This window comes from Fusarium mangiferae (genome assembly GCF_900044065.1).
Source record: "Fusarium mangiferae strain MRC7560 genome assembly, contig: FMAN_scaffold003, whole genome shotgun sequence".
Classification (NCBI taxonomy): Eukaryota; Fungi; Ascomycota; class Sordariomycetes; order Hypocreales; family Nectriaceae; genus Fusarium; species Fusarium mangiferae.
In genome coordinates this window covers 2,725,459-2,740,469 of record NW_024573923.1, presented here as the reverse complement: position 1 = coordinate 2,740,469, position 15,011 = coordinate 2,725,459, and the positions used below count along the sequence as shown (strand labels likewise).

General features: G+C 49.6%; 4 protein-coding genes across 4 annotated transcripts; 1 reads left to right on the top strand and 3 right to left on the bottom strand.

Moving 5' to 3' along the window:
• Positions 1–154: 154 nt before the first annotated feature.
• Positions 155–4,263, bottom strand: FMAN_04261 (related to helicases; the record flags this gene model as incomplete). Its single annotated transcript, XM_041829049.1, has 2 exons — positions 155–405; positions 465–4,263. The coding sequence occupies 2 exons, from the start codon at positions 4,261–4,263 to the stop codon at positions 155–157; spliced, it is 4,050 nt and encodes a 1,349-aa protein (XP_041679852.1).
• Positions 4,264–5,484: 1,221 nt separating this feature from the next.
• FMAN_04262 (putative importin alpha SRP1) lies at positions 5,485–7,500 on the bottom strand (the record flags this gene model as incomplete). The annotated part of the gene is made up of 3 exons (XM_041829048.1): positions 5,485–6,399; positions 6,452–6,961; positions 7,267–7,500. 3 exons carry the CDS (start codon positions 7,498–7,500, stop codon positions 5,485–5,487), a joined length of 1,659 nt encoding a protein of 552 aa, XP_041679851.1.
• Positions 7,501–8,618: 1,118 nt separating this feature from the next.
• On the top strand, positions 8,619–10,790 carry FMAN_04263 (uncharacterized protein; the record flags this gene model as incomplete). The annotated part of the gene is made up of 4 exons (XM_041829047.1): positions 8,619–8,760; positions 8,811–8,944; positions 8,993–9,971; positions 10,033–10,790. 4 exons carry the CDS (start codon positions 8,619–8,621, stop codon positions 10,788–10,790), a joined length of 2,013 nt encoding a protein of 670 aa, XP_041679850.1.
• Positions 10,791–11,226: 436 nt separating this feature from the next.
• On the bottom strand, positions 11,227–14,831 carry FMAN_04264 (uncharacterized protein; the record flags this gene model as incomplete). The annotated part of the gene is made up of 3 exons (XM_041829046.1): positions 11,227–14,076; positions 14,134–14,342; positions 14,396–14,831. The coding sequence occupies 3 exons, from the start codon at positions 14,829–14,831 to the stop codon at positions 11,227–11,229; spliced, it is 3,495 nt and encodes a 1,164-aa protein (XP_041679849.1).
• Between the last annotated feature and the right edge of the window lie 180 nt (positions 14,832–15,011).

Below are 15,011 nucleotides of genomic sequence, written 5' to 3'. Positions count from 1 at the left end.
GTACCTCAGAATTCAGCATTTGATTGTAAATAACCACCCAAGTTTCTAAATATTGAGTAATGCTCAAGATCTTCATATAGAATTTTGTCGTCAAGCCAGGAATTCGCATCTAATGTACCTCTATCTGCGTTTGTGATGGCCTTCGACGTTTTACTCAAGCATCCATACCGTCGAGCTCGATCATCTTCCTAACCAACATGATGACCTCGTCGTCTTTAACATTCATATCTGGGCTCTCAACCTTCTTTGCAATCAACTCATCAACCATTCCTCTAAGTCTAGCCAGCAAAACACCAATACGCGCCCATCCTCGAAGTCTGAGCCAACCGTCAATAAGTAGACCTCGACCAAGAGTGTCGAGTTCGATAGGTCCCGAGAACAGTAGGAGTGTGTATGCATTGAAGGCTGTTTTACATGTTAGCAAAACCGAACAATACTTGCAACATGAAAGGGGATATACGTACGTGTCAGGTCCCGAATGAAGATCTTGCTGGTTGAGATCAGACTGAAATAAGCCATATACGCAGCATTTCCCGAGAACCCCTGGCTTCCAAATAACGTACTGCTTGGGTGAACAAACACGCGTCCATTTTCTTGGTTAAAGTACTTGATCGACCTTGCTTCGGGGTCTAACTCCACGGCACCAGACATTGAACTTGCAAACTTCTTGTCGGGGTACTGAATGCGAGCGATCTGCGGTGTGAAAGCTGCAGCAACCAGCGCTCTCAGGAGCTGGGATCCATCAGAGCTAGCTCCATGTGCGTGAGCCTCGATTGTCGCTTCTGATGGTGCCACGATACCAATCTCTCCCAAGGCCGTGTAATACTGTGCGCGCGTATTGGAGATGTCCGACAAGGTCTGGAAATTGAGAAAGTTCTCTTCACACCATGATCGTATCTGACGATGGGGTATATGGTCCTGCATCATGAAATCCCACTCCTGGAAGGCCTGAAGATCAGTTAAGAGATCCCCATCACCTCTGTAGAACTTCATACGAGCCTCCTTCGCTTCGTCTCTCTTCTCTTGCGGAGAAACAAAGGGACTTCTTGTGCTCAGAATTGCTGCAATGGTTACGCAATCATCTAGACAGCCAAAGATGGCACCAAACACCATCAGCTTGCCGCACCGAAGGTCAGCCGGGAGCATGGCAAGCTGCTGACCCATGGCTGTGAGCTCATCACCATCGAGTGCTCCCATGCGCCGCAGGAGCTTCATAGCTCCATCAATAGCGGTCGCATCAGGAGGTGTTGGAGACCTGCCAAGGAACCCAGCAACATCCTTCATTCCCATAGCACGGACTGAGAGACACAGCTGCTCCAGTGGAACACGGCGAATCTCTGGCTCAGGTCGTTCGGGCATTTGCTGTTCGAGATTTTGCGTAAAGAGTTTGTAGCATCTGCCCTCTTGAACTCGGCCAGCTCGACCACGTCGTTGCTTACAGGCGGCGCGTGATGCCCACGTTTCCTCGAGCTTGCGCATGTTGTTTTGCACATCGAAGCTGGTCTCCTTGACCTTTCCGCTGTCAATTACCACAACAATGTCGTCTATTGTGATGGAGGTCTCTGCAACATTGGTTGCGACGACGACTTTTCGCTTTCCTGGAGGAGCACCAGAGAATACTCTTTTCTGCTCTCGTGTCTCGAGCGAAGCATGAAGTGGCAAAACGTGAAGCGAATTAATAGCTTTGAGTGCGCGACAAGCTTGGTTGATCTCACCAACTCCAGGGAGGAAAATCAGAATACCACCAGGTTTCTTTTCGTAAGATAGCTCGAAATCAACAGCCTTGACCGTCTCAACCAGTAGGTTGTAATTGATGCGATGACCCAACTTTTGGATGACTTTACCCAGAGCCTCTCCGCTGATGAACTCTGTATCAGAGCTTTCGACTCCATATGCGGTCATACGGATCACATCGTCCAGATAGTATTCGTCTACAGGGAATGTTCGGCCTGCAATTTCGACTGTGCCCACGCTGAGTCCCTCCGAGGCAAAATATCTCTTGAAAGTTGCCGCATCAAGTGTCGCAGACATCAGAATTAGCTTGAGCATATCCTTCTTGGCCTTCATGACATCGCGGATAAGGTTGAGTAGGAAGTCAGTATCGAGACTGCGCTCGTGTACTTCATCGATCACAACGTGACTGACATCCGCCAGAGACGCCACGACATCTTCTACTCGCCCCCCTGAGGTTTGCAATCGCCTGAGTAGAACACCCGTCGTCACAAATGTTATCTTTGTATCTTTCGATCTCCGAGATTCACCTCGAATAGCATATCCCACCTCGTCACCCACGCGTGTACATCTTTCTTCCGCTACACGATCCGCAAGGCCAAGTGCTGAGATTCGTCGCGGCTGGGTAACAATCATGTTTGCACAACCACCAAGACCTTGCGCGTACAGATCATCCAGGATAAATTGCATAGACTGTGTTGATTTACCCGATCCTGTTTCTCCGCTGATGATAGTGACATGGTTGCTTCTGACGGTACCGATTATGGCTTCTCGCATCTGCCAGGCAGGGAGACCCTGACGCTTGGATACCATGTTCTTCAAAGATGATGACTCTTGTCGTCGAAGCCATTGCTCCCGGATTTTCTCATCCTTTATCCATTTGATCCTTTTTGGGGCGCGTGTACTTCGTTTGTTTTGTGCAATAGCCGCAACGGGTTTGTACTCGGCTGCGGCTGAGGAGACAGCCGAAATATCCACCAACTTTCCAGGCTCTTCAATGACGCCGTTGATGTTCTGCTGGACCCAGTCCATTGCCAGGTAGATCTTCATTGGCTCATCACGCAAAGACTCATCGATATACTCGAGTGCTTTTCGAATGATGCTAAGCTTGATATAAGAAGGAATGTTGGCCACGATCGACAGAATCAAGTTGGCAGGATACGTAGCTGGACGTCGAACCTGAAAAGAGGCATCGACGGTCTGTTGCCCGTTTTTGACAGAATCGAGCTTGATGCGAATGATGTGATCGCCCTCACGTTCGAAACCCTCCCCATATATTGCTTCAAGACTCCCAACTTCTTCTTCCCACTGTTCCTCGGGTGAGCCCAAATCCAAGAAGTCAGTATCGGCGGAATCCTGGGATTCTCGGGGAAAGAGCAAATTCTGCAAAGTCTCTGCGGCTTTGTCCTCATCAACCCCTTGTTCGTCCAGCACCCTTGTAGCCAGCTCAAGTGAGTAACCTGCTTGAGCTAGCCGTTTGATGATGCCCTCCCTTCTCAAATTCGTAGCTCCGACCGAAACTCCAGCCGCATAGCTTTCTGGTAAAGCCCATCGAGGAAGATCATCTTCAGGGACATGGATGAGAAGCCACTCGAGCGTCTCTTCTCGATCTTTGCAATATTCGACTGCCTCTTCAACATGGCTTTTACGGAAGCTGAGCTTGCTGAGTTCAGCAATAATAGCGTCTTTTTGAGGTTTCGACATCTGAACACCATTTGGATTCCACTTAACGCCGCTTCGCAGCAACGTCTCTAACTGTGCTCTTGTCTTCTTCCCCATCTCAACCTTGGGCGCAGTACTCCATCCCTTCATGATGTTGGATGATCGACTGTCTCCCTTACCAGCATTACTCATAAGGACCAGTCCAGAAGCACCAGGCATGGCAGCTGCCTTAGCCTTAGCGGCCTCAATTTCTTTCCTCTTCTTTTCTGCGGCAGCCTTTGCTTCTTGACGCTCTTGGAGTGCTTTAAACGGGTCTGGTTCATACATCCAGGCCTTGCCTTCTTTCACATCTTGGGTTTTCAGAGCCTGGAAATCTTTCCATAATGACTTGTGCTCTGGTGGGAGAACCGTGTGTTTATTCTGCATACTACACACTCTGAAGAGGGCATATGTTGCTGCGGCATGCTTGGCTTCTATTGCCGTAGGGCGCATGATCAGATGCTTATGAGTTGCTGGAATTTTGAAGGGATCTAGTTTGGTGATCTGTTGGGTTTTAGGATCCTTGGCGCTCATAGTAACCCATACAGAGAAACCATCGGGGGTCTTCTTGGTATCATAATCGGGCCTTTCCCATTTCTGCTTCTGGCAGTACTCGCTGAGCAGGTTTACTGGCAGCTTTCCTGTCCACGAAGAGCCGCCGATGAGCTGCTTGACCGTAGGTTTTGGGGGGCCCGAAGGAGCTGCTTCAGGAGTAGAAGTGCCACCTTTTTGGCCCTTTTTTCCTTTTCCTTGGTCTTTAGGCGGCGCAGACGGCATGGGATCAGAAAGATCTATACCGCCACTGGACTTTCCTTTGCCTTTCTTGACCATTTTGAAAGGATATGGTCTGTTGGTTGTGTTGTTGTAGAATTGATATGGGAAATGCTGGGTTGGTGATCGATTAGTTAGTGGAGCTCACTCGACACACAGTAATAATTGTCAGCCACGGAATGTACTTGATGATTATGAAAGGGCGAGGTGATAGATAAGGCTCGGAATATACTACCAAATGTCAGTATTCATATCTTATCACAGCCAATCTCTATTTTTCAGAAACTGCCCGCAAGAGCTGCAACATCGAAACAAAGAGATGAGTTGCAGCATGGCCAAGTAAAATTCTTTGGGGGGAACAAGAAGTATATTTTAATTCACACTGTACGCCATTGCAGTAGTGCAGGTATATTACAGTGCGCCTTCTTTTACATGTACGGACCTCGTAGCCCCGCTATTAACGCTCAAACTCGACCCTTCCAAGGCTTCGAGGGAAGACTCTGATTATTATCTATATGGGTAGCTCAACGAACAATGCTTTGGGTGGATTCAAACACAAATAATTTCCCTTCTCACTCAAGTACGGGGAAATAAGTCCTCTTCATTCGACACAAATCTACAGTCAGAAACATGACATGTCATCCATCATGCCTGGTCATCATGAATGAGGGGCAAGCACCCATCGTGTTCTTTTCGATTAACTACGGTCTCTGGCTACCATTGAACCAGATTCACCACCACTTGGTAGCGAATTTCGTAATCTTCGAGCTTCATCGTCACAGAAGTCCTGGTGCACTAGCATAGGCCTCTCCGAGGCATCCGTCCTCGATTGACGCTGCCTCTCACTTCACCTCAGCGGTCGTCCTGCGCAAGTCCCACGTGCGTAAACACCAACCATCATGGTGTCTTCAGCATGTACACGTAAACTCGTCGGCGTCTGTGGAGTCTTGTCATGGGCATTCATGACCGAGAAGCCAAACGCCACCGCCGACTCCGCTCTGGTCTTACTTCATCACTCTCAGGCTGGAGCTTTCAAGCTACCATAGGGCCTGTAATCTGAGGGGGTGGGATTTTCCCTCGTATAAACCTTCCAGATACATTAAAAAGACGCGGTATGGGGTGTGATATCATGGGGATAGGGGTAAACGACAGTCACATAAAACTGTTCCGGGGGAAGGGGTGGTGATGGTGCTATGTTTTTTTTGGGGGGGGGGGGTGGGTTGGGATTGCTCCACATTCTGGATTTCCTATCGAAATTCTCAATCCGAACCGGCGAGCCTTTTACATATCCATGGCGTCGCTACCCTTGGCAAAGTCGAAACCACCTGAGGGAGCAGCACCGTTGGTACCGAAGCCGAATGTGCCATTAGGGCCAGCAGGTTGTTGGGCCATACCCTCGTCGGCGTTCTCCTCATCGTCCGAGAAGTACTTCTCGATGATGTTGTAGGCCTTCATGTAAATCTCCTCGTTGGCATTGTTCTGGCAGTCGTGGATCTTCTCCATGCCACCACACTCCTCAATGAACAGAGCGTACCGGTTGATGGAGTCGCCAGACTCACCAGCGGCCTGCTTGTCAAGGTCACCGATCTTGAGGATGTTCTCAAGGCCGTCCAGGGCAACCTGAATGATCTTGTTATCGGGGCAGCCAAGTAGATCGCACAGGGGCTTGATGCAACCCTGAGAAACTAGATAACGGATTTGCTCTGGCTTCTGCAGACCACCGGAGGTGGCGTTGCTAATGGCCCAGCAAGCCTCCTTACGGGTTTTAAGGTCTCCGTTCTGCAGAAGGTGGATCAGAGGAGGAACGATGTTGGCATCAATGACAGCCTGAATCTGGGAAGAGTTGCCGGCAGTGATGTTGGAAATTGTCCAGCACGCCTCCTTTCGGATGCCATCCTTGGTAGAGCTCAGAAGAGACAGGAGGCAGGGTAGGGCGCCGCAGTTGATAATAACCTGGGTTTGAACGTCGTCACCGGTAACGATGTTGCCAACGGAGCGCAGGGCGGGAGTCTGTACAGACGTAGAAGCGTGCATAAGAAGCTCAACCAGTCGGCGAGGAATGCCAGCCTCAATAACGGCCTGGATCTTGTCGTTGGATCCATCGGAGAGGTAAGAGATAGCCCAGCAGGCATCGATGAGGACTTCGTCATCAAGGGAGTAGACGAGCTTAGACAAGACAGGAAGAGCGGGTGCAATCTGGTAACAAATTAATTCGCGCTCGTTTTCTTGTTCTCAAATGTCAACTTACAGTAGTCCAGTCAGGCTGGGGGGTCTTGCCACGGCAGAAGTTGCTAAGTGTCCAAGTAGCATTGCGGAGCATGCTAAGCTTACGGCTATCGCCGAGAAGGTTAAGAAGAGGCTTAAGAGCACCACAGCTAAGGACATAGTCACGGCAGTGAGGGCTGTCACCGGCGATGTTGCCGAGGGCCCAGACGGCCTGTTCCCTGACATCAGGCTCGGGGCTAGCAAGAAGCTCGACGAAAATCGGGACAGCACCAGCCTCAATGACAACCTGTGTCTGAGTGGCGGAGCCGGATGCGATATTGGTCAGAGCCCAGGCAGCCTCGAACTGAACCAGGGTGTGAGGGGATCGCAAGAACTCGACAAAACGACTAACGACGCCAGTCTTGATGACCTCCTCGATCGGGGGGTTGCGCTCCTTGGAAAGAAGCTTTCGGAACTTGGTTGTGGCCTGAATCTGCGAATCGATCTGGTCCGAGAAGACACCCTGCACCATCTGAGGAAGGTCCTCATTCAACTAGAGGCGGGGGTTAGCAAATGCGTACAAGAGATACACAGCCAGGGCCGTGTTATTCGCAGCGATGCATGATCGCAAGAAAACGGGGAGTAGAACGGGAACATAGCCGCACCCGTACCCTGCCTTTTGCTCAAACCCGCCAGAACCAGAATGTGGGGTTATTTGAAGTGTAGATTTTCCCCCACATCACAGGCAGACGGGAGGGACGGGGCGAAGCGAAAGCGACAAGAGATTTTGCGCAAGCAGCAGGCGAAACCAGCATTTGGAAGGACAACCTAAAGATCGAGAAATAGAAAGGCACATACCTGGGACTCGGTAGGAGCGGACTCATCATCACTATCAGGGGCGGCACCGAGAGAAGCACCAGGGCGGTTCTCACCGGTTCCAATACCTCGACGCTTGGCCAAGTTCTCCTCACGCTTGGCCTTCCGGATCTCGACTTGCTGCTCCTCGCGACGACGACGGAGCTCCTCAGGCTTGAAGGTGTTCTTGGCCTTGAACTGAGTTCGGCGATGCTCGGGAATGTATCGCTCAGCCATGATGACTGCGATTGTTTTGGTACGAGGGGGCGTTGGTAGGTGAACAGTAGCAAATTGATGTGCGGGGTGAAAGATGCACAAAGGGTTCGCAGAGAAGGAGATGGAAAGAGCTCAACGTCTAGGGAGAGAAGACTTGCTCTGCAGCGTAGAGTAGAGAATCCAGTGAGGAGAAGAGGATGAGGGGAGGGGGGAAGGAGAAAGTTTTGTTGTTGATGTTGATGGAGAAGAGAAGTCTTGGGTCTGGGTCTGGGTCTGGTCGGCCGGGGACTAGGAAGGCGTCGAAATGATTGACCCAGGCAGTGGGCGAGTCTTTCTCTGGGCTTTGGGCCACTGATTGCCTGCTAAACCTAAAGAGAAACCACTTCCACCGCAAGGGCCCCAGTCGGGTGATTTCAGCCTCAGGCAGAAACCACTCCGCCCGTAGGTTGTTAGTTCAGCACCGTGCAATCAAATCACCTTCAGCTCTGTAGACTAGACATGAAAGGAGGGCTACTCTGTGAATGATGTGGGTAAGGTTAATCTAAAGAGAACAGGTCATTGTTTTTATCCACTTGGAGATCAAGTAATGTAAACAAAGTAACTACTAGCGAACGAACGAACATTTCACGGCAATTCCTTCGACATGGCTTGGTGCCTGAAACTCAATAGACGAAACTTCTGTGTCCTGACCCCTTTGAATGTTGAGGCACACATAGGAAAATCTACACTTAGAAATTGCATGGCGTATCCGTAGCGTCTAGCTCTCTGTTCACAAATAGGTACATATCCCACGAGGTCGCCACTGTGCCGTTAACATAAGGTAGGTACTGTATAACAAATCTTGGAAGTCGGATCAAATCACATGCATCATCACGTGCTGTCGCGCCTTTCTGATGGAGGGGTAAGCTCCCCTGACGCGTCAAGGCCCAAGATGCTGTATCAATCGCGTCTTACAGACCCATTCATTAGGTACCTACATCCATGCCTACCTTACCTTGGTACCTTAGCTGACGATGCATTGAGCATCCATATGCTGCCACCAACGCAATCGCGAAGAATCGTTTATTTTTCGAATTTCGCCCACTACCAACGACCATCTATTCGTGCTATTTAAGCCTCGTTGTTTCACAGTAGAAACAATGCCTCCCCAATCTTCATCAACACTTCCAGGATACGTCGCCATCCGTGATATCCTGGATGGGAAAATTGCAAACAAGGCTTTAGTCAATGTGTACGGCCTTGTTTCCGGTTTTCGTGAGGCGATGCAAACAAAAGGGAAAGGTGAGAATCTATCTCTTCCTACAGTAAATTATGTCATCCAACGCATCTAGACTACAAATGTCAGGTTCGACTCTTCGACTCATCTGTGGATGATGATGGCTTAATTGTCTTCGACATCTTTCGTCCGAAAGAAGACCTACCGAATCCCGGCCTCGGTGATGTAATGCTAATCCGTCAAGCAAAAGTGAGTTCCTAAAACGTACCAAAATGCTTATATTGACAGTCACAAAAGGTTCAATCATTTGGGTCTGGTGGCCCATCTCTCTTGAGTACTTATAACACGAAGATCTCTCAATATAAAGCCTCCAAAATTCCGAGAAGCCCTAGCGAAGCTTCATGCGCTCTCTGTCCACCAAGTAGCGTCAAAGACACGGCGCCAGGCAATAAGGAGAATGCTTTCGTGTCTGCAATGTATCACAGGATTGACAAGAGTCGATTACCTAGTGAAGAAACGTTTGAGACCATGGTTGTTGCGTCACGGAACGTCAAAGACAAGTTCAAACTCCTTCAAGATATCCAAGAGGGATGTTTCTGTGACATCGTTGCCCAGGTCGTTCGGCCACCCCACGATGGCGGAGACAAGATGACTCTATGGGTTTCCGATTATACAGAGAACCCATTGTTTCACAACTTTTCTGTCGGCTTCGACGAATCCCCTATCGGCCGAGATGGTGATCCATTTGGCTATACCGACAAGTACACTACGGCTGCTAACCCACCGAGCTGGCCGGGCCCTTTTGGGAAGAGATGCATCCAGATCACATGCTGGGAACCCCATGTAACTGCACTTCGTGACCAAGATATGGGAACTCTCGCATGGGTTTTGATCAAAAATTTGCAAATCAAACTAGGGCACAGTGGTGCCAACCTGGAGGGATTCTTGAGAGAAGATCGTGATCCGTATGGACCAAAGATTAGTATTCGTATGGTAGGATCGAATCCCGACTCAGAGAATTTCGATCCGCGTGCGAAGGAGGGCTTGCAAAGAAAAAGACAATACGAGCGCTTAAGAAAAGGGCAGGCCAGAGAAATCAAGGAGGCCTTGAGGGTCGGACAAAAGCGCAAGCATGGCGTAGAGTCGAAATCCGAACCAAAAAAAGGCAACTCAAAGTCGAGGCGCAATGAAAAACGATCGAAAAGCAGAGCCAACAAACAAGGTGAGGCCAGAGAGCCTACAGAACAGGGTGTGGTCCCCTTCATGGACCTAAACAGTCGAGGTAAACTCGCCTGAGCTCACAAGACTCCTTGATACAGCAGCTGACGATCCTTTAGTGAAATGCGAAAATGAAGACAAGCCGGCTAGTTCGATTGCCGAAATCACAAAGCTTGTCCAACATGAAACTACTGTCGATGATGACCTTGTAAAACTTCCTCTGCCCTTTGTGAACTTGAACTACAGAGCAAACGTTCGAGTTGTCGACTTTTCACCATCAAACCTTGCAGATTTCGCCTATCCGAAGAAGGAGTCAGAGTATGAGGACCTTTCCGATGACGGTGAAGAGTCGCCGTCCAACAGCGAAACTGAAGCTGAAGATGAACAGCTAATCCAGAGAACGCTGGATGATTTCTCCGGGGCGCGAAACTGGGAGTGGCGTTTCTTTTTGGAGCTTGAGGACGCTGCAGTTGCTGAGAACCATAAGAAACAGAAACTTTGGGTGGCAGTCGACAACCTATCTGCTCAATTACTTACTGGGCTCGATGCATGCAACTTGAGACGAGATAAGCAGGCCCTGGTAAAGCTCCGCGACAAGATGTTTACGCTCTGGGGAAATCTGGAAGAGAAAAAGGCCGCTGCTCAGGAAGCGGCAAGAAAGGGGAAACCTCCAGATGATAGCGACGATGACGATCAACAGCAGCCCGAGCCAAAGAACTACGGCAAAACGCAACTCACAAACCGGGCATTTCCATGTTGCATAAAGCAATACGGTATCAAAGTTACCGAGCCAGAACCGTCACAAGCTAACGCAGGGAATGGGAAACGCTGGCAGAGAATGTTCCAACTTTTTGGCGCCAGGATTGTTGGAGAATAGTCTGTAACGGACAGTCAGTTTGGTTGTGGTATTGAAAACGAACTCAGTAACGATGGACCGTGTTTGTGAGGCGCATGGGGAGGGAAAAGTTGTATTCAGATCTTGATCTTAAGGTGGTCACTGGCCAGTTTTGTCCCAAATAGGAGTGAAGAGCGATTAGACCGAGGCGAAGTTGTTCTGATTTTGCAATGACTATAGAATTTTTGTACACGCAGTCTTTTGACGCCCCAAATTCAGGTCCTCTGCCGCATACCCAGACTCCAGCATGTAAGTCCAAACTGGCAAGAGGCAACATACAGAAACTAAGAAAACAAAGGAACCATCCGAAACTATACCGCCTTATTCACAAAATGGAAACAGAAAACGCGCATCATTTCCGCCGAAGGTTGCAATAGTTATGTATCCACCATGTGAGAGGTCAAACTCGTTGTTGTGTCTAATCCCCTATAACATCATCGTCTGATTCGTGAGCTGGTCGTTCCGCTTCTTCATCTTCATTTTCGTCATCGTCTTCGATTGGATCATCCTCAAGAAGACCCTTTGCGCGGAGATCTTCTCTGGAGCCCTCCTCTGGTGGCGGCGTGTCATCAAAGATGTCATCCTCGTCATCCTCTCCAATTACAACGGCTTCGCTAAGCTGGGCCTTCTGAGGTTTGGTGCTTGTTGGAGCCTGTGTATGGGCGGCCTTTTTTCTTGTCCGCTCGGCCAACTTCTCTTCGTCTAGGTAGGTAACGACTTCTTTGAAGTTATTGCCAAGTTTGTTTTGGTTGCGAAGAAGACGCCGCCTTAGCTTGCCTGCGTGTGAGCCCTTATGATCCACCAGGCGAGCAGTAATCACGAGGACGTATTTTGCGGTGAGTTCGCACAAGGCTTTTTCGGCCTTGAGTTCGGCAGTGAAACGCTCTTCCTCAGAAAGACCCTCGTCTTCATCCTCGTCCTCTTCGTCTTCATCATCAGCCATAGGATCTTCGTCTTCAGCTGGCTCATTTAGGGTTTTGTCCTTCTTTATCTTCTTGGCATACTGTTTCTCGGTGCCGTCAAAGATAGCAATCAACTCAGGGATGAGACCGGATTCGATATCTTGAATCAATGTCTTGTATTTCTCGCCATCCGAAGGTTGTGACTCAGAACTCGACGAAGGCCGGAGTTGATCAATAGCTGGACGGAGGGTGGCGAAGGTAAGGTGAAGGTCACACAAGCTGCCAGTAGCGAATAATCTCAGCTGGTCAATGGCGGCGCGTGACGACAGAGTTTCAATAAGATGCCGGCGGAAAGATTGGCGAAGTGCCGATAGTCGATCAAGCTCATCGTCTGCGATGCTCCCAGTCGTTGACAGGAGTTTGGAATAAGCCAGCGTCTTCCACATAAAGTAAAATTGGCAGGTCTTGATCGCAAATGAGACCACCACATCCTCGAGATCGTCAATGTCTTGGTCATCGAGAGGCTCGTACTTACCGCGATGAACAATGTTGGCTAGTATTTGAATGGGAGGGTTTGTTGTTGATTCGGACGAGTCTTCGTCAGCCTCCAAGACATCGATACAGTCTGAAATGCTCGCCAGCTTGCTGATTTTGAGAAGAACTGTTGACAATTCCCTGAGAGGTGCCTCGCCTAGATTACCTCTCGACGAAAGCTCATAGGTTTTGTCAAAGTTGTGTAGAGAAGTAATGACAGTTTCCCACAAGTATGACAATTTATTGTCTGTGATTTCCTCCAACTCTCCGTGCTGTCGCGAATGCAATAACGCCGCAGTTGCTTCTGACAAAACTCTCTTATCGTCATGCCGATTGAACTGTGTGACGATTTCGTCGAGCAGCTTTTCGTATCTGTTTGTGTTTTGACGAAGTGGCTTGAAGAGTTCAAGATCGAGAAAATGCGCCAGGCGAAGAACAATCGCAGCTGTGTCTGGCTCTGCTCCAAACTTGCTTAGAAGAGGAGGGATTACAATGACCAGCTTGGCTGCTGTATCTTCAGGGCTTATTCGTACATCCTCGGCTTCTTTGCCTGTCTGTGGCTTCTTTTTTGATCTGTCGTGTTCAGGCGCATGCGTCAGGCTGGATTTTACTGCTGAGCTCAACACATCCAGGAGTATCGATTCTTCCTCGGTGGTAGGTGCGACGGCCTTCTTGAATGCAAGATCTGGGTTGTTTGCCTTGGACCGGGATTTTGAACTCGTTGTGTGATCAAAGAGCAAATATCCTGCCAAGAGTGTCCACTGCTTGATCGCATTGACCTTGTCGAACAGTACTTGGGCCGCCAGCGAGATCCTGGTCTCTGGAACAGCAGACTCCAAAAGATCAACCGCAACATCCAATCCCAATATCTGACCACTTTGGTGCTCCTCCTCGATCTGATTGTCATAGATGGCAAGGGTTTCGGCAAGGCACTTCAGGTCAATCCATTCCATACGGGGGGCGTCAACAGAAGCCTTCTTCCCGCGGGGTATGTCCTCTGTAGCTTCAGAATCACGCAGTTCTTTCGTCTTTTCACTGATAGCGTCCCTAGTGCATGCGACGAAGAAGCCAACAACCGCCTTTCGAATTCTGAGTTCATTGTCAAATATGAGCTTCCCAATGGCGTCCACCTCTTCGCCTTCCAAGAGATCTTGGTCGCGGAGGACGTCAATAACGCCAATTGCTGCGACGCGAACAGCGACATCGGAATCTTTGCAGGCCATTTCAACCAATCGCGGGCGAAATCTGTCAATAAAATGGCCCAGCTGCCCTGCGTCTCTCCGAAAGACTTTGGTAAGCTGCTTTAAGACCTCGAGGCGAGTGGGAGCATTGGTATCTGACAGCATCCAGCCAAGATACCGGAGGTAGCCCGGCTCAAGGAAGATGACAGGCAGGGAAATGATCCAGTTCCCAAGTGCTTCCACACACTCAGTTCGAATCTTGGGGTCGACATCTCGGTAACGATGCACGAAAACAGTGTCGAAAAATGACTGTATTGCATCAGCGCAAGCTTTGCGATCTTTGTTGGTCTGTTCCCTGTCACGCTTTTCAGTGCTCTTCTTGAGTCTGTAGTCCAGATCGTTAGCTACTGTGACCAGCGCACTCTGGACTGCCAAAGATATAGTGGTTGCGGTATGGCGGAAGGGTCGGAGTGATGATGAGGACATGCTAGCAAGCCATGTATGCAGGTTGTCAAGAAATGTTTCGTCTCTGTACATCAGACGACCTTGGTGCATATCAACGATAAGGCATTCGAAGAAGGAAATGAGTACGTCTCGAAAGGATCGTGAATGTTTGGTTCTGGAGATGAGAGGATAGTCGGTAATTTGTTGCTGTGATAATGTCAGCAAAATCTGCATGGCTAGAGACACGATTGAGAATTGCAATACCTCTTGGTAAATGCTCTGAAGATCTGCCAGTCGCCCTGCAACGTTGTCCAGGTCTAAAACGTCGTCTTCTGTGATGAGCTGATCACAGCCAGCGCATTGAAGGATGCAGTTCACCAAATCAGCAGTGGCTGCTACTGCGTTTGTCTTGTAGCTAGCCAGCCATTCTTCTGCCACCGATTTGCTAGAATCACCCGATCCGAATAGGTGGGCTTTGTAGTGTCAGCATGTAGGAAAGCACGCAGGAAGAGAAATTTTAGCCTACAGTAGAGCCCATGCCCTTTCACAGCAGCGTCTTCAATGCGAACACTCTTCTTAGGTCTGCTCGGGAGACTCTTGGCGGCATGGGTCACTCGCGCAGGCCGCAACGGCTTGGAACCATTGATCTTGGGCTTTTTGGCTGAAGGCTTCTTTGCGCGACTTGTTTGCGACGACTTCTTTCGAGAGCGCGGTGCAGGATGGTCTTCATCACTGTCATTGTCGGGTTCGTTGCTCATCTCCTCGTCTGAGTCGGGCGCTTCATTTTCCGCATCTTCCTCCTCGTCCTCTTCTTCGTCATCCTGATCGTCTCGCTTGCGCTTTGGGTTTGTCGATTGAGTTGTGGTATCAGGAGTAAATTTGGTGGGTGCCCTCACGACGCGTCCCGATCGGCGACGCGTTGTCGCATCAGGATCCGGAGACGGGCTCGCGTTGTTGTCCATGGTGTCTCTTGGGGGTGGTCGTGATATCGGCATTTGAAATATCAATGTCTGGTGGTTAAACCCTCGATGCGAGGGTGACAATGGGTTTTTTTAGCCACTTGGCGCGTCGAATGTCGCGTGGAGTAAGTAGAGTGCAAATGGGGATGGAGATGGGGATGACGGCGGCGCAAGCTGTTCTGG